The sequence below is a fragment of the Myxocyprinus asiaticus genome, chromosome 16 (assembly GCF_019703515.2).
Source record: "Myxocyprinus asiaticus isolate MX2 ecotype Aquarium Trade chromosome 16, UBuf_Myxa_2, whole genome shotgun sequence".
In the NCBI taxonomy this organism is placed as follows: Eukaryota; Metazoa; Chordata; class Actinopteri; order Cypriniformes; family Catostomidae; genus Myxocyprinus; species Myxocyprinus asiaticus.
The window spans coordinates 2572433-2591525 of NC_059359.1; the positions used below are offsets into that span (position 1 = coordinate 2572433).

Here is a 19093-nt window from a genome sequence, read left to right on the forward strand (position 1 = left end):
TTATTTTCTAATTATTTTTTTGTCTTCTGCTTCGTAGTACCTTGCCCTCTTGCGCTTTCTCTAAATTTCATTGGCTGTGGCTCTTTGTCGATCTTTTGCTCGTCGGGACAGTGTGCACACCTGTTGACAAGACATCATATCAAGCTGTTTTGAAAGCTGTCGTAGCGTCTTGGACTTGTCTTGGCCTGTTGCAGGACTGCGCACACAACAAGACCGTTCGACGTGAGATCCTAGACTTCTCGTTGCAGACCAGTCGCCAACTTAAACATCAAAGGAAACGAGCTTGAGTCATGTAGTATACACTAGGCTTAAGAGACCTATCTGAAGTATTTGTGTGTGTGTGTGTATATATATATATATATATTTTAATATATGATTCCAAGTTAAATATGCGTAAATGACTAAAGATGTATGTGTATTAAGCATGGATAAACCTTAAGAAGTATGACAATCTGTATGACAATTCAGTGTCAGACAAATTTCATAATGGTGACATCCTTAGCTTAGCAAATGCTAAGATTACCCAGAACACCCTAGCAAGATCAATAGTTTCACTAGAGTGGTAGGCAGCTGTTGAGATTTGTAGTTTGATTTGTAATCTAAAAGAACAAATACTGAACAAATAGTTGATGGATTGTGTTTGGTGTTACGTTTCAGAAGCAGACGCTGATGCAGCATGTTCTGCGCTGTGATTACGAGGCGTGCAGGCAGTATCTGATGAGTTTGGAGCAGGCCATGCTGCTGGAGCAGAACCCTCACGCACTGGACACTCTGCTGGGACACCGCTGTGACGGCAACCGTAACATCCTCCATGCGTGTGTCTCTGTCTGCTTCCCCGTCAGCAACAAGGAAACCAAGGAAGAAGAAGGTGAACATGCACTGATTGTGTTTATTTTTAGATATGAGCAGTCACTATTGCTTGGAGCTTGATTCCCTGTTGATGGTTGGAGCTCATTATGTTGATGGCTCTGTTCCTAAATCTTGTGATGTAGACTGCAGACTGCAAGGCAGCTCAGTAGGTTTTAGGACCGAGCCAGTATTAAATGTTTATAAAGCTCAATGTGATATGACTTCAATCAGTTGATGTGTTTCAGAAGCAGAGCGGTCTGAAAGGAACACATTTGCTGAGCGGTTGTCTGCAGTGGAGGCCATTGCTAATGCAATTTCAGTGGTATCCAGCAACAGCTCTGGCAACCGCACAGGATCGTCCAGCAGCCGTGGGTTAGTATTCAAAAGCTGGAAGTTGGCTCACTTTGGCGATTATATCTGATTAGAGGTAGACCGATATATTTGTTTTACCGATAAATCTGCGGCGATAGTTGCTTTTTGGAACTGTTGGTTATCGGCAATTATAGACATTGATTTTTGCAGATAACTAATAGTTTCAAAAAGCAACTATCGGCGCCTATTTATTGGTAAAAACCGATATCAATTTTTTTTTTTTTTTTTTTTTTTTTGTGGCCATTGCTGTTTCTAAATCTTTCATCATTGACAATGATCCATAATTTTAACCTCACTTCAATTAATATTTGTTATTTTTATTAGGTAATCAGGTGTTCTAACATGCCCTGTCAGCACATACGTTGTCTCCAACTTAATATCTTGTAAATAGTAATAAACTATACCTCATTAAACCTCATCTGATAATATATATTGTTTATATATAATATTAACATGCAACCTTAATCTGGTGAAAATATATATATATATATATAGGCTATAAAAAGCCTAAGTTGTTGAATAGCCTAATTAACTAGAGAGACCCTGTAATGGATCCAAGTCTCCGTTATTTCAAAATAAGAGTCCCTGGTGTATTTTGGCATTGTTTATAGTTTAAAGTCCACGTTATGCACCAAATCGTAAAAAAAAAAAAAAAAAAACTGGGTATTATTGGAATTTTGGTTGAACAATAAACTGCATCTGGGATTTTTTTTTTTTTTTTTTTTTTTTTTTCCCATGTCTGTGCCTGACATAGTAAGGAAAGACTAACAGGGATGTAAACTAACCTTTCAGCTAAAGTCACCCTTTCTGAAGCTGCTTTGCCCAAATTATTCGGTAATATTTTCGCAATTATTCTTATTAAAATGACTTGAAAGTGTTCCTTTTGCTGCTGATATAAAATGAAGCAACATTATAAATGTCACAATTTAAAGCACATTTCCATTGTTTCCTACAGAGTGGGTCATAAGATTCGTTTTACGATCCTTCCTCATCTTGCGACTCACGAGTGTGAGCATGTTGAGACAGATGTTTTAATCATGTCTCCAATTTAAAATTCAGTAGTGATTGATTCAGTTCAAACTGTCCTTTTCAATTAAATGATTCGAAATGCAGTTATTCATCCCTCAGAATGATTGATTGAATTCTCCTTATGGCATGTTTTATTTGTATGTTCTTAATCTCTTTTCTGCAGCTTGCGTTTGAGAGAGATGATGAGGCGTTCGCTCCGTGCTGCAGGTTTGGGGCGCCACGAATCTGGCCCCTCCTCCAGCGATCACCAAGACCCTGTTTCACCCCCTATTGCCCCTCCCAGCTGGGTACCAGACCCTCCACCAATGGATCCTGGTAAGGTCAACAGCTCTTGGGTCGAAGCCAGTAGAATAATGAATAGATGTGTGGCATGCATGCCATAGCCGGATGTCTTACTCAACCATCTTCTCTGCTAGATGGTGACATTGATTTCATCTTGGCCCCTGCAGTGGGCTCCCTCACCACTGCTTCCACAGGCACCAGCCAGGGACCCAGTACTTCTACCATACCGGGTACGTGAACTGGCCTCCCAAAGGATTCGCTACGTCAAACTGGTTTTGCTTCATCACCCAGATTTTACTGTAGATGTTTCTAATTTTCTTGTCTTGTGTTTCGTCTAAAGGACCTTCGTCTGAACAGTCAGTGGTGGAATCTAAAGATCGGAAGGCTAACGCTCACCTCATACTGAAGCTCATGTGTGACAGTGTCGTTCTGCGACCTCATTTAAGAGAGCTGCTCTCTGCCAAGTATGTGTTACTCGCACGGTGGCATTGACAGCTGACCGTGTTTTAGCAGTGTGCTGCTCTTTTCTGGCTGTGTTTGAGTGTTTATTTTCCTGTTGTGTGAAAGGGATGCTCGTGGAATGACTTCATTCATGTTGGCAGTGAGTGGGAGAGCGTACCCAGCAGCCATTACTGTTCTAGAAGCAGCCCAAAAAATAGCCAAAGGTAAGCACATAGATGCAGTCAGGGAGGGGGTGGAAAATGGTCATGGAAAAACAAAAATTCTGACTGCTTTTGATACAGAGTTAACAAATAGATGTTAACGTCATGAAGAAATTTTTTTATTTTTATTAAACTATAAAGTACTTTATAATTAAGACTGGGTAAAAATATAAATTTCCGATGTTCAAATGTAGATTGATGCAATCTCGATATCGTTTCTTAACTCCCAAGAACGATCTTTTACTCTGTGCACAACCCTCTACTACAATGAGAGGAAATCACTCGTATTTGCAACGAATTGGTAAAGCCATTCGAGTCCTCTCTTGTTAACATGCCCTCATTTACAGACGCTCTTTACAGAACAGCCGGTTTTCTTAAAGGAATAGTTCACCCAAAAATTAAATTCAGTCATTGTTTACTCACCCCTGAGTTGTTATAGCCCAACTGCTGCCGGCACACTACACGAGGCTGTATCTGTAGCTTGCTAGCCTGCTTAGTGCTGCTTATTATTCTTATACGTTCATCGTGTTATTCTTTGCCATTTTACCGCATGCTTTGTTTTTTTCCACTTTTCTACTGTTTCAACAGCGTGTATTTTACAGCGCGCACCCGATTTCTCTTTCTTTTTTCTTTGCTTGTCTACGTCGCGTCTTGACTGCGTGGGTTAGTTTTCTCCACTGTGTTTTACAAGGATTATTGCATCAGTCTCAAACCTCTGCTGATCAGGAACCCCATCGAACCACATCGATCTCAAACCCTCGCCGCTCTAGAACAACCATAACAAACAATTGCGGTAAGTCATGGCATCCGCTCATGTTATTTCTTCCTGCATTGCATGCCACATGTTTACTATAGCTTCTTCCGTCAGCAGTGAGGGATTTAAATGTGATAAATGTAAGGAATTAGTCAGGCTGACGGAGAAGGTTAATGAGTTAGAGACACGCATCCGAACGCTAGTGGAGGTCAGTGAGTAAGAGAAGCTGGTAGATACTGTTTCGGATGCAGGTAGTACAGCGAGCAACACACACTTTGTTTCCGGCTGTAGAGCCCCGCAGCAGGGTGTTTGGGTGACATCTTGGAGGCATACTCGCTCAGCAAAGCGACACCACTCTCCCGTTCCCATTAGGGTTTCCAATCGATTCTCCCCACTCAGTGATGCACCCACTGAGAATCATGTTGAAAGAGCCCTTGTTATTGGTGATTCTGTTGTAAATAATGTGGAAATAGAGACTCCAGCCACCATTGTTAAATGCATTTCCAGGGCTCGAGTGTCTGACATCAGATTTGCAAGTGCTGGCTAATGCTAAACTTAGATTTTCTAAAATTGTTATTTATGTTGGCACTAATGATGTCTGGCTTCGCCAGTCGGAGATCACTAAAGAGGTGTGAACTTGCAAAAACGATGTCAGACACTGTAATATGCTCTGGCCCCCTCCCTGTTCGTAGTGGTGACTAGGTTTATACTAGATTAGTGTCACTGAATGGCTGGATGTCTAAATGGAGAATAGCACTGGATTTATAGACAATTGTAAGAGTTTTTGGGGTAGACCGTACCTGCTAAGAGAGATGGACTCCATCCCTCTAGGGAAGGTGCCGCTCTCCCCTCTCTAGTAATTTGGCTCATAGGCTTGGTAGTGATGGTATTTGACTAACTGGGGCCCAGGTCAGGAAGCAGACAAACTGGTTAATCTGAACGTCTGCTAGCTGCCTTGATGTCACACAGGTCACATAAACTACAACACATAGAGTCTATCACCAAGATATCATATAGAGACTGTGTCTGTTCTCCGAACTACCAAACACAGACCCCTCACTAAATCATTTAGAATTTTTTTTATTAAGGTCAAACTCGAAAAAGAAAAAAAAATAATAATAATTGAAGATAAGCATCATATAAAGATAGTGCTACTGAACATTAGATCTCTTTCAACCAAAGCACTAATTGTAAATTTAATTATTACAGATCATAGTTTGGATGCGCTCTGCTTGACTGAAACTTGGCTTAAACCATTCTTAACTCTCTTGGAGTCAGACAAAATGTGACAGAACCAACTCATCGCCATAATCATATGCTAGATTTAATTCTGTCATATGGAGTTGAGGTTGATACTATAGAAATGCTACCACAGAGCGATGACATCTCCGATTACCTCAGCTCTTGTATGCTGAGATCAGCTAATTTCACTCAATCTACACCACACTATCATTCAGGTAGAACTATTCTTTCGACTACTAATGATAGCTTCACTAATAATCTTCCAGAATTCTCACATACTCAGTAAGCCAAAAAGTCTAGAAGAACTTGATGTAATAACAGAAAATATAAATACAGTCTTCTCTAGCACTCTTGATAGTGTCACCCCCCCTAAAAAAAAAAAAAGAAACGCCCTGCAGCATGGTACAATGATCACACTCATGCTCCCATGAGAGCAGCTCGGAAAATGGAGCGCAAGTGGAAGAATACAAAATTAGAGGTATTTCGCGGTGCATGGAAGGATAGTGTCTGTAGCTGCAGACAGGCACTAAAAGCTGCCAGGTCAGCATATAATAGCAAACTCATAGAAAATAACCACAACAATCCTAGGTGTTTATTCATTACTGTGGCTAAATTGGTTAGGAATAAAGCCTCAACTGAACCAGATATTCTGTCGCAGCACAATAGTAATGACTACATTAATTTCTTTACTGATAATATAGAAATGATCAGAAATAACATTTGAATTATGCAACCTCAGAAGACAGTGTCTCATAAGTTTCTAACATATATGTTAGATCCAATACCAACTAAGCTCTTAAAAAGAGGTATTCCCTGTAATCTTAGAACCTCTTCTTAATATTATTAACTCCTCTCTATTCTTGGGACATGTCCCAAGAAACTTTAAAATGGCAGTTATCAAACCACATAAGAAGCCATGGCTTGATCCTGGAGAATTGGCTAATTATAGACCGATTTCAAATCTCCCATTTATGTTGAAAATACTAGAAAAGGTAATGTCATCCCAACTATGTTCATTTCTTCAGAGAAATGGTATATATGAACAATTTCAGTCAGGATTTAGGCCCCATCACAGTACAGAGATAGCACTTATCAGAGTTACAAATGACTTGCTCTTATCTGATCGCAGCTGCATGTCTCCTAGTGCTTTTAGATACTGTTTTCGACACCATAGACCACGACATTCTCTTGAATAGGCTGGAGAATTATGTTGGCGTTAGTGGACTTGCATTAGCATGGTTTAGGTCCTATTTATCAGACCGTTACCACTTTGGAATTGTCAAATCAAACAAAAGTTAAATATTTTTTGGACTGGAGTGCCACAGGGATCAGTTTTAGGGCCTCTGCTTTTCTCCTTTATATATGCTTCCCTTGGGAGATATTATCAGGGATCATGGAGTAAGTTTCAGCTGTTATGCCGATGATACCCAACTTTATATTTCTTCGAAACCCGACGAAATTTCAGTTCTCCAAATTAGCAGTGTGTATCAATTAAATCAAAGATTGGATGGCCAGAAATTTCCTTCTACTCAAATCCAACAAAACAGAGGTACTAATTATTGGACCAAAAACCTCTTTAAAAAATAATAATATTTTATATATATATATATATATATATATAGATATAGATATAGATATATATAGTATAGATATAGATATAGATATATATATATATATATATATATATATATATATATATATATATATATATAGATATATATGGATGCCGCTAAAATATAATTTGACTATCAATGGATGTACTGTTACATATTGGGTGTTATATTTGATACCAATCTGTCCTTTGAAAATCAAGAACATAGAACAGCATTCTTCCACCTCAGAAATATTGCTAAATTACGACACATGCTCTGTTGCTGATGCCGAAAAATGAATTCATGTGTTCATGACCTCAAGACTAGATTATTGTAATGCATTACTGCTTTGAATGGTCTAGCTCCACAGTACTTAAGTGACCTTCTGTCATGCTATATTCCATCACGTTCATTACAATCACAAAATTCTGGCTTGTTAATAATTCCAATAATATCAAAATCCACAAAAGGAGGTAGATCCTTTTCCTGTTTGGCTCCTAAACTATGCAATATTCTCCCTAATGTTGTTTGGGATGCAGACACACTCAGTTTAAGTCTAGACTAAAGACTCATCTATTTAGCCAGGCATACGCCCAATTTATTCTTCACCACACAATTAGGCTGCTTAGTTGGGTCTGCCTAAACCAGAAACATTTCTCATAAACATTTCTGATAATCTATAATTCTGCAATAAATTTAATGGCATCTATGCTAATATTATTCTATTTGTTCCCATGTCTCAACCCCGAGATTCATATCCGAGGTTACCAGAGCACCCCAGATCCACCTCCGCTCCTGCTTGGTGTCGGACTCCACTGCTACGTGTCGCTGAGTGATGACGACAAACTACAGCTGGTGCTAGCCAGACATCACTTCGGTCTTTTACGATGGACTTCAGAGGATGAATTGATGCCAACTCCAACTGTAAGACATTGGATACTTCATATGCCACTGCCTGAAACGTGGATTTAGGATGGACCCCACCGAACCTCACCGAAATGACCTGTCAGATGAGCTGAAATCAATGATGCACCTCATTGATCTCTGCTTGCATCACCTTGGTCTATTGATGGACTACACTCTTGAAATGGAATACATAGACTATAAATTAATTGCCAACAAAAGCCTTCATCAGCCAACTAACAAAGGACAATGCATCTATGTGAACTTCTGCGGTTAATCCAGGATGAGCTTCGAAGACATTAGTCATTAATCTTACAGTTCATAAAAAATATTTGTTTAAACACTGGACCTTAACACTTAGTTTAATAATTTTAAACCATGTCTTGCACTATACATAAGTAATATTGGCATTATATTCATGCTGTTTAGCCAGTGGGGAACTGGCCCCCACAGTGAGCCTGGTTTCCCCCAAGGTTTCTCCATTAACCAGAATCTTATGGAGTTTTGTGTTCCTTGCCACAGTCGCCTTCGGCTTGCTCACTGGGGTTCTAAATACAATTAATATTTAATCATTTATTTTTATACACAATTTACAATATTGTTTAATCAAATTGCACATTGATGACTAAGACTTTATAGATATTACAGTTTAATTGTCTGTTAATGCATGATTTTCTGTAAAGCTGCTTTGAAATGATGTTTGTTGTGAAAAGCGCTATACAAATAAAAATGACTTGACTATATGACTTAACACAAAGCGAGAAATTGTGAAAAACTTTTGTGCTCAGTGATGTCATACAGTGGCAGTTTATGGTGACCACCTCTTCAAGCTTCAAAAGAACACAAAAATATAATTCAGAATTATTAAATTATTATTATTAAATTATTCCATGAGACTCATGATTGTTATAAAAGCATACGATACACCAAAACCTAATGTATTATTTAGTGAAACTGTTGACCAACCGTTTTCACGTAGCCGCCTCACGACATGGGACGTTCAAGCGAAAACATTTTGTTTATCTAAAAACAGGTCCTCCACAGCGATAGTGACAACAGAACACAACACAGCTGCACACAAAACAGAGAACAGAACTTACTAAACATGTCTGAAGAGTTTGTCGTGAAGAATTTATGCATTTCTATGCCCAGCCTTATTTTTTTTGAATGGAGTACTCTGAAATCAAACAGAAACATAAAGGAGGCTACAGGCAGCTACAGTCACACCATGTCCTAACCTGGTGGCCAACAACACGTTATAAATGTATTTTTATTAACAGAACGCCCCAATGTCGCAAGGGGGCTGCGTGAACTGTTGCTCTTGTCCTATCATGAACGTGCACAGATCGGTCAACAGTTTCACTTAATACATTCAGTTTGATTTCAGTTTGATTTCTCACCAAACTTTATCGTATGCTTTCATAACAATCATGAGTCTCATGGAATAATTTATTAGACTTCTGAATTATACTTTTGTGTCCTTTTGAAGCTTGAAGAGGTGGTCACCATAAACTGCCATTGTATGACATCACTGAGCACAACATTCTGTGTTCAGAAAAAGAAAAAGTCATATAGGGTTATAACACAGGGGTGAGTAAACAATGACTGCATTTTCATTTCTGGGTGAACTATCCCTTTAAAGAGTCAATACCGTTTTTTTGCATGTGTTCAACAAATCAATTTAAGTACTTGTAAATAGTACAAATTATGCATGTAAACAACAAACGTAACAATATATGCAATATAATATCACATTTATTGATGGAATATATGGATTTGTTCATTTTTAAAATGTGAAAATATGACAAACTAATAAAATTAGTAAAATATTTTCGTAATGTACCTAGTTAGAAGGTATCTGAGAGAGAATTTATTTCATATGTAAGCAAAAAGGACGTTATAACTGAAATATAACTATAAATCGAAATCTGAATTGAATCGAGAGCCTGTGAATCGTAATCGAATCGGGAAATCTGTATCAATACACCAGCCCTATTGATAATGCAAGGGGCTGTTGTACTTTCTAAATCTTGACCTTGTTGTTCTTGTGCAGGTGAACCCAGTCTTGGAGAGAAAGAGGATACGGCGTCTGTTTTCATGGAGATGATCTGTCCTTCAGGCACCAATCCAGATGATTCTCCTCTCTACGTTCTCTGCTGTAACGACACCTGCAGCTTCACCTGGACCGGAGCTGAACACATTAATCAGGTGAAAGCTCAAAGTTGAGAGTGTAGTCTGCGCTAAATGTCTTCAGAACAGGACTGTGTGATGTTAACTAGCCATGCGGTGTGTGTGTATCCAGGATATCTTTGAGTGCAGAACCTGCGGTCTGTTGGAGTCATTGTGCTGCTGCACTGAATGTGCCAGGGTTTGCCACAAGGGTCACGACTGCAAGTGAGTGGAAACCACAATCTTTTAACGTTCTATGTTCTGTTTCAGTTCTGGGAGACCCAGTGGGCCCAATAAAAGTTTGTTAAACTAGAGCCGAGCGATTTATTTATTTATTCATTCAATTTAAGTTTTTGACCCTATTTTATTTTTTTAATCGTGGAATCGAGTTTTTGCATAAAATTTTAGCAGACACTGTAGTTGGATACACTGTCAATCCACCAATGGCTGAATATAAAAGAGAAAGAACAAATGTTCACAGCACTTTGCTTGATGCCGCCCTCAATCTGATAAGATGAACACGTGTGGAAATATGCACGGCTGCGCACTCCAATGTAACGTAGGTTAACAACACGGAGACCGATATAAAAGCCGGTAATATTTCCAGTACAGTGTGATTGTAGGTAGACTTCGTCCATCATGCATGTTTACACCGGCTTAAACAATATCTGTTTTGTGTAAGTTGTGTAAGTCATGAAGCACTAAGCTAAATTTTCTGAGATGTCAACAGAAATGTATGTTTATAATAAAGTGTTAGAACATGACAGTTATGGGAGAATCAACCACATCTCCTTTTACCACGATGATTCGGATAATTATTTACTAATTATTACATTGTTCTGTGACGTGTTTCAAATGTACTGCACTTATAGCCAACATTTAGGAGGTGAAGTGATCATTTTGACAAACAGCGACATTATTTCAGTTTGCTGCTCTGCTAAAGCGTGTACCGTTAGAGGGCGCCGCGTGCTTACAGCACTGAATGACGTCATTATTTTAAACTGAGCTTATTGCGTTTTCAACACTGAAATGTCTGGACTCTATCTGCATGTTTATGGTTATACATACAAGACTGATTGATATACTAAATATACTCTCTAGATAAACATTTTTCTAGATATTGATTTCTAGACAACTTTCTAGATGGACTTGATTTAGATAAAAATAATACATTGTCTGAGGTATTTTGTAGTTTTCTTATTTTATACTTTTATTTCTGAACATCAGCGTTAATTTAAATAAATTAATTTATTTTACTTTTACACTGTTGACAACTTTCTGTGTTTCACTTTTTTTGTGCATTTCTGTTACACACCTTTTGTTTTCTATAATAAAAAAAATAAAAACTTTTCTAACCAGTTTGCCTTGCATTCTAATAAGGAACATGTTATTTGAATCTTGTTGGAGTTACTTTTTTTAAATGTAGGAAAATCGAATCATAAATCGTCCTTACGTTTTTTTGTCATATCAGCCAGCCCTATGTTAAGCATGCTTAACATTAGTTAAGTCTTTATAATCAGTTCTCGTAAACATAGGAAAATTCGTAAACAAATTTTCTTTCGATTATAACAAATCATTTATTACCTAATTAGATTTTATTTCCCAAATTTTGACATTTCAAACTGATCAAATGATCTATCAACAATAAGCAAACGGGCCAAATTGGGGCCTCATTTTAAAGTTATGGCATAATTTTGGGCGTTACCTTTGCAGTTGATCAGACAGCATTTTGCATCAACACTGCACACAGTGACGTTCAGTCCAGGGTATCGGTAGCGCTCAGTACTGTTCGGTGATTTATTAGAGGGCATTCATACAGAACAGCTATGTCCCAAATAGAAATGTTACAGTCCTGAATAACAATCACCTTTCTGAAAAGTCCTTGTCTACTTCATGATAAAACATTCACAATTCTTCAAGAACAAGCCTTTAAGTATTCAATGAGGTCAAAAAAATATAATAAAAGAACTTGTTCATTTTGACAAATACAGTGTTGAGGTCTTTGAAACCCCAAATATAGTTAATCTCAGACCTTTTTTGTAATAGCCATTTTAAGCAAACCCATTTTTCTCTCATTTCTTGTCCAGACTGAAGCGAACCTCTCCTACTGCGTACTGTGACTGCTGGGAGAAATGTAAATGCAAAACACTTATTGCTGGACAGAAGGCAGCTCGCCTGGATCTGCTCTACAGACTGCTGACCACCACTAATCTAGTTACCACTCCGAACAGCAGGTATGTTCAACAGTCGTAGAGCATAAAGCTTGTTATTTTGGGGGGGGGGGTTCTGTTGTGAAGGAGAATTAAGTTGTGGCAGACTTGTGTCTGTTTAAGGGTTGGAGGAATTATTTTTTAAATAAATAAGGGATGCACCGATATCAAAATTAACAAACAACTATTGGCCGATACTGATATTTTGCCACTTACCTTATTTTGTCATCAGATTACTGTTTTGTTTAGGACTTATGTTTTAAAAATGTACAAAGAGCTACAAAAGCTTTTTCTCTGTTCTTACAGTAAATAATTTCTATTGAACATGGATTGGATCTGTTGAACATGTGACAGGCCAACATTTTAAAGAGAGCCACAATGAAAGATAAACAATATAATTCAATGAAACACTAAAAATCACATTTTACTTGTTTGTATTGTATTTGATAGAACATCACACATTCATATCATGCAGATGTTGGGCAGTTCCCAACATATGCATGTAAACCACATCATGGGAAATAAGTTACCAAAGGAACAAAGGACCCTTTTAAGGTTTAATGTGGTGTAATGGATAATGGAAAATGCCATCCAGCACAATGCTGACTGAAGCGCTGATTGCAGTCTATTTTTAAATGCATCTTTCAAGCTTTGTTAATCGTGCAAGATCTTATTGGGATTTCAATCTTAATTAATCGTGCAGCCTTAATGGGTACCATACCAAAGTCTTAGAAGTCAAAGTTTGTTGCCGGTTTTGGATGATTTTAACTAAGTGCGGTTTTTGCAACTGTCATGTCTGTAATGATGGTTTTTCCTCAATGTGAGAACGAGAATGATTCTAAATATTACATGTTCTTTAGGAGTGCCAACCTTTCTACATTCTGTTGTTATCATTATTTCTGGATTGTACATTTGAATTCAGAGTTTTAACAAAGTGTGTTGATGATTAATTATAAATTAATCATCGGTTTTTCATATCAGCATTTTCATGCTTAAAACCGATTTGCCGATGGTTTAAATTTGGTCAGTAATTGGCTGATAAATATCGGCAGCCGGTACATCGGTGCATCCCTAAAATAGATGCATAATGATTCTTTCTCAAAAGATTCTGGATTAGTTAACATACGAATTTTAAAATCTGCTTGTTAAAGAAAATTTAAACTGTCTTTGATTTACTGGCCTTGTTCACACTAATCGGAAGTGTTTTTTTTTGGTTGGGTAAGAGGAGTAAACAGCAAAATGAATGTGTTTTCAAACGAAAACATATTCATGTCGACGTGGCCTTACAGAGCTATGAAGGCTGCATAGCAAACTCTGATACTAGGTTATTATACACTAAGGATGCACTGATGTATCGGCTGCCGATATTTATCAGCCAATTGTTGTCCAAATTAGAATCATCGGCATATTGGTTATAAACATGAAAACACAGTTATGAAAAACCGATGGTTTATTGATAATTAATTAGTAACACACTTTGAAATAGCCTATTTGTAACACAATGCAGAAATGGTCTAAAAATAGCCACAATATATAGAATGGTTGGCACTTAATTTTTATTCTTTCTCTTTCTCACGTTAATGCGGAAAACCGCCATAGACGTGACAGTTGTGAAAGGAGCACTTACCTATAGGCTACATGATGAGGGAAACCATCCAATATGCTGTGAAACCAGTAGTCTTTGACTTCTGAGATATTGGAATGATGTCCATTAATGCTGCATGATTGATTGAATTAAGATTGAAAAAATAAACCTTAAAGCTGCTTTTTGAAAATAATGTCTGCAGTCAGTGCTGCGTGAGCCAGCGGCGCCCTCTAGCGGTCTGGGTGCCATTATCCATTATACTACTATAATTATTTAAAAGTGGGTTTAGTTCCTTTTAACTTTATTTTTCCATGATGTGGTTGACATTTCTGTGGAATTACCCAACATATGCATTGTATGAATTTGTAATGTTCATTCATATACAGTACATACAAGTAAAATGTGAGTTCTGTTGTTTTGAATGGCAAAAAACGGAAGTGAGAAAAACCCCAACTTTTTTCATTTCAATCGTCATGTTATCATATTTAGTAATTATTATTATTTATTTTTTTTGTATTTTTATTTTATCTTTTCATCTTCTATTTACCTTTCATTGTGGCTTTTTAAAATGTTGGCCTATCATGTGTTCAACAGATCCAAAGTTAAATGAAAAAGCCTTTTATAATAGTTTTTTGTAATACTTTAAACAGTGATATGATAAAATAAGGTAAGTGGCAAAATATTGCTATCGGCCAAAAAATGTCATATCTGTACATCCCTATTATACAAGGTTATTTCAATTGGTAGATCAGAGCAGAAATAGAATTGAGTGACAGCCACCTTAACTCACAAAATATTTGTTCACCTACACTGTTGCAGAAAAAATTAAGATGAATTGAGAATAATCTTTTGGAATTGGATTATCACTTCCTGACGATCAAAATTAATTAAAATCAAATTGAATGTTTACACATAATCTTTGTTCAGCTAAGAACAACAGCCAGTTTTGACTGTAGTTTATTCTGTTTGTGTCTGTCAGGGGAGAGCACATCTTGCTGTTTCTGGTGCAGACTGTTGCCAGGCAGAGTGTGGAGCACTGTCAGTATCGGCCACCCCGCATCCGAGAGGACCGGAACCGGAAGGCCGCCAGCACTGAAGGTGCGTTTGGGAAATGGATGCATCAAGCTTAGGCAATCCCATTTATCAGAATAAAAATAAAAATGGGATGCTTAGTTTAACTTGCGTATCCCAGTTTTCTTATGACCTTTTCGGAAGAAAATTGTGAAAGTGATCAGACTTCTTAAAGGCAACAGGAAAATGCATTTGCAATTTTTTTAACTTCCATATTGGGGACCTATTTCTGAGTGGTACAGAATGTTAAGAAATAATGTGGTGGCCTGGGTAGCTCAGCGAGTACTGACGCTGACTACCACCCCTGGAGTCATGAGTTCGAATCCAGGGTGTGCTGAGTGACTCCAGCCAGGTCTCCTAAGCAACCAAATTGGCCCGGTTGCTAGGGAGGGTAGAGTCACATGGGGTAACCTCCTTGTGGTCGTGATTAGTGGTTCTCGCTCTCAGTGGGGCATGTGGTAAGTTGTGTGTGGATCATGGAGAGTAGCATGAGCCTCCACATGCTGTGAGTCTCCGCGGTGTCATGCACAACGAGCCACGTGATAAGATGCGCGGATTGACGGTATCAGAAGCGGAGGCAACTGAGACTTGTCGTCCACCACCCGGATTGAGGTGAGTAACCGCGCCACCTCGAGGACCTACTAAGTAGTGGGAATTGGGCATTCCAAAATTTTGGATACGAAAGCTAAGATGAAAACTATGGATTTGAACAGTTTTTTAGTAAATGGAAAAAAATAGTTAACACAAAACAAATGAAAAACTAAATGAAACTATAAACCGTGGTTTAAAAACTATTTTTTATTACATTTTGAAGGATTATGAAAATTAACATTTATTTTCTTTTATAGTAGCATGTCATTGGTCTTATGGTGTACAGTTCATTAGTCCATTTTATTCAGAAAGAACATTGGGGTTATTTTTGGCTTCATGTTGTGTAAGGAATCTCTCTGTTTCTCTTAGACTCTGATATGCCTGATCACGATCTGGAACCTCCGCGGTTTGCTCAGCTGGCTCTAGAGCGTGTCCTACAGGACTGGAATGCTCTGAAGTCCATGATCATGTTCGGCTCTCAGGAGAACAAAGACCCGTTAGTGTCCTTAATAGAACTTCTCATGTTTAGTGAGTTGAGACAGCGATTAGGATTGTACACATTCAGCTTTCATGTTCTGTGTTGAATTTTTTCAGACTGAGTGCCAGCAGCAGAATCGCTCACCTCTTACCTGAGGAACAGATGTATCTGAACCAGCAGAGTGGTACCATCAGGCTGGACTGTTTCACACACTGCCTTATCGTCAAGTGTGCACCAGACATTACTGTGAGTGCCAGAAACAGCTGGTTTTCATGGAAATAACAGGTTTTAATAAAGGCTTGTAAAAGTCATGGAAATTGGTTACAAGATGCTCGCAATTATGGTTAATACAGTGACAAGAAAAATTATGTGAACCCTTAGGAATTACCTGCATTTATTTATAAATGTGTCTTTAAATCTGGTTTGATCGTCATCTTAGTTACAATAATGAACAAACACAATCTTTTTAAACTAATAACACAAATTATTGTTCTTGTACATAATGAATACACCATTCAAACATTGACAGTTTAGATTGGAAAAAGTATGTGAACCCCTAGGCTAATGATGTCAACAAAAGCTAATTAGAGTCAGGAATTGGCAATCGTCTCATCCAGTTAATGAAATGAGATTGGAGGTGTGGGTTAGAGCTACTTTGACTTATAAAAAGCACTCAAACATTTTGAGTTTTCTGTTCACAAGAAGCATCACCATGCCTTGCAAAAAAAGATCTCAAAAGACCTACAATCAAGAATTGTTTCTTTTTATAATGCTGGAAAGGGTTACAAAGTTATCTTGAAGATCTTAGAGATTCATCTGTCCACAGTTATAAGTGTTCATGAGTCTACTATACGGAAAACATTAAACAGATATGGTGTCCATGGCAGGACACTATGAAGGAAGCCGCTGCTTTCCAACAAAAACATTGCTGCGCACCTGAAATTTGCCAGAGACCACCTTGACACTCTACAACACTACTGGGAAAATGTTTTGTGGACTGATGAAACTAAGGTTGAATTGTTTGGAAAAAACACGCAGCACTACATATAGCGTATAAAGGGCACCGCATACCAACATGAAAACATCATCCCAACTGTGAAGTACGGTGGAGGGAGCATCATGATTTGGGGCTGCTTTGGGGCCCGGACCGCTTGCCATCATCGAGAGGAAAATTAATTCCCAAGTTTATCAAGATATTCTACAGGATAGTTTTGTCAAAAGTACTGGTACTTCGATGCCAAGTCGCTACTAAAATAAAAAATATGTAACGATACCAGTTGTTCTACTTAATTCGGTACCCGCACATTGTCTTACTGACAAACGACTGCTTTCAATTGCTCACACGCTTATTTGAGCGTGTGCTCTGTTACTCCTTTTTACACTGAAATGCACAACTAATGTTTAAATCGTGATATGTCCTAGTGTGATTATTAACCTGTTAACTGTTACTCCCCTTTTTGAGCATAGGCCAAAAAATTAAATACTCAAATTTAAATGGTCATAATTTATGAATGCTTGGGAGTACAGACCTAAATTTGGACTCTTTTTAAAGCAGACACTTGGATGGTTTCATTTTAAACATAACACAGGCTATAAAAACAAATGCCTTTTACTATGAACATATGAATACAATAAAAAAACAACAATAAAAATGAGAACCAAATCACAAACTGTTTTTACAACTTGACTATATACAACTTTTAAGTGCTAAACACTACAAATTATTCTCATCATGCTTTGCCTGGAAACATAAAGTCGCACCACATTCACGGCAGATCACAGAGGATTTTTGATGCATAATCATGTCACAAATAAATACATTTCTTTTGCTATATCATATCTATCACAAAACAGTGGCCAAATATGGAAACTTGAGACTCCAATCTTTCCAACGATATATAGTTTATTAAGATTATAATAGGATTTGATTGTAAAATAGTGCAGTAAATTAAAAACGCCAAATGGCCCACCAGTGTGGCAACTTATTGTGAGAAATCCGGGTGGCGGAGGACAGGTCTCAGTTGCCTCCGCTTCTGAGACCATCAATCCGTGCATCTTATCACGTGGCTTGTTGTGCATGACACCGTGGAGACTCACAGCATGTGGAGGCTCATGCTACTCTCCGCGATCCATGCACAACTTACCACACGCCCCATTGAGAGCGAGAACCCCTAATCGTGACCACGAGGGGGTTACCTCATGTGACTCCACCCTCCCTAGCAACCGAGCCAATTTGGTTGCTTAGGAGACCTGGCTGGAGTCACTCAGCACACCCTGGATCGCGAACTCGTGCCACTCCAGGGGTGGTAGTCAGCGTCAGTACTCCATGAGCTACCCAGTCCCCCGGCGACATTTCACATTCTTAAAATAGTGAACGTAACTGATCTAAGACTGGAGTTGTGAAAAACTGAGTTTAAATGTATTTGGCTAAGGTTTATGTAAACTTCTGACTTCAAATGTATATTATAACTGTATAGTAAAATGTAATCCTCACTGTAGAAATAATTATAATAATAATGAATAATGATTATAATAATAAAAATTAAGCAATATATCACAAGCAAGAGTGATTTTGTACTGAAAAGTGTTAAATGCAGTGTGTTGATAAGTAATTGTTCTATTTTTTTAGAAAGGAAATGTTTTTGAGTAGACACCATTTTGATAATAAAATAAAATTAAACTTTAAAACATAGAATTCTGAAAAAATAATAATAAAGGATTTGGGGGGAAAAATAAAACCGATTTCAGTAGGGCCCTACACAAGTGTTGAAGGAAACATGCATATCTTATTTACATTGAAATGTAACTTTTTAAATACGCTAAAGTAGTGTGTTCAATAGCACATTTTTTCTAATTTTATAGAGAACCGCGAAATTTCACTGGTAGCGTTACAGACTACTGGAATGTTGGTACTGTGACAACACTACTACAGGATAATATCAGGGTGGCTGTGTGCCAGCTGAAGCTCAGTAGAAGTTGGGTGATGCAGCAGGACAATGACCCTAAACATCGAAGTAAATCCACTACAGAACGGCTTCAAAAAAAGAAAATCCATCTTTTGGAGCGTCCCAGTCAGAGCCCAGACCTTAACCCAATAGAGATGCTGTGGAATGACCTCAAGAGAGTCGTTCACACCAGACATCCTGAGAATATGGCTGAGCTGAAGCAGTTCTGTAAGGAAGAATGATCCAGAATTCCTTCTGAACGTTGTGCAGGTTTAATCCGCAGTTACCGGAAATGCTTGATTGAGGTTATTGCTGTCAAAGGAGGATCGACCAGTTATTAAATCCAAGGGTTCACTTAC

The 19093-nt window shown here is 38.0% G+C and overlaps 1 protein-coding gene across 5 annotated transcripts in view; it reads left to right on the top strand.

The window, feature by feature from the left end:
* LOC127453594 (E3 ubiquitin-protein ligase UBR5-like) overlaps positions 1-19093 on the top strand; it is an 82707-nt gene that overhangs the window by 42252 nt on the left and 21362 nt on the right. For all 5 annotated transcript variants that reach the window (XM_051720065.1, XM_051720066.1, XM_051720068.1 and 2 more), the window contains 12 exons: positions 658-868; positions 1095-1221; positions 2414-2565; positions 2667-2762; positions 2873-2996; positions 3100-3197; positions 9739-9893; positions 9988-10079; positions 11942-12088; positions 14629-14747; positions 15681-15807; positions 15906-16035. In XM_051720065.1, coding sequence (XP_051576025.1) covers positions 658-868; positions 1095-1221; positions 2414-2565; positions 2667-2762; positions 2873-2996; positions 3100-3197; positions 9739-9893; positions 9988-10079; positions 11942-12088; positions 14629-14747; positions 15681-15807; positions 15906-16035 — 1578 coding nt within the window. The remainder of the gene's footprint in view (positions 1-657; positions 869-1094; positions 1222-2413; positions 2566-2666; positions 2763-2872; positions 2997-3099; positions 3198-9738; positions 9894-9987; positions 10080-11941; positions 12089-14628; positions 14748-15680; positions 15808-15905; positions 16036-19093) is intronic.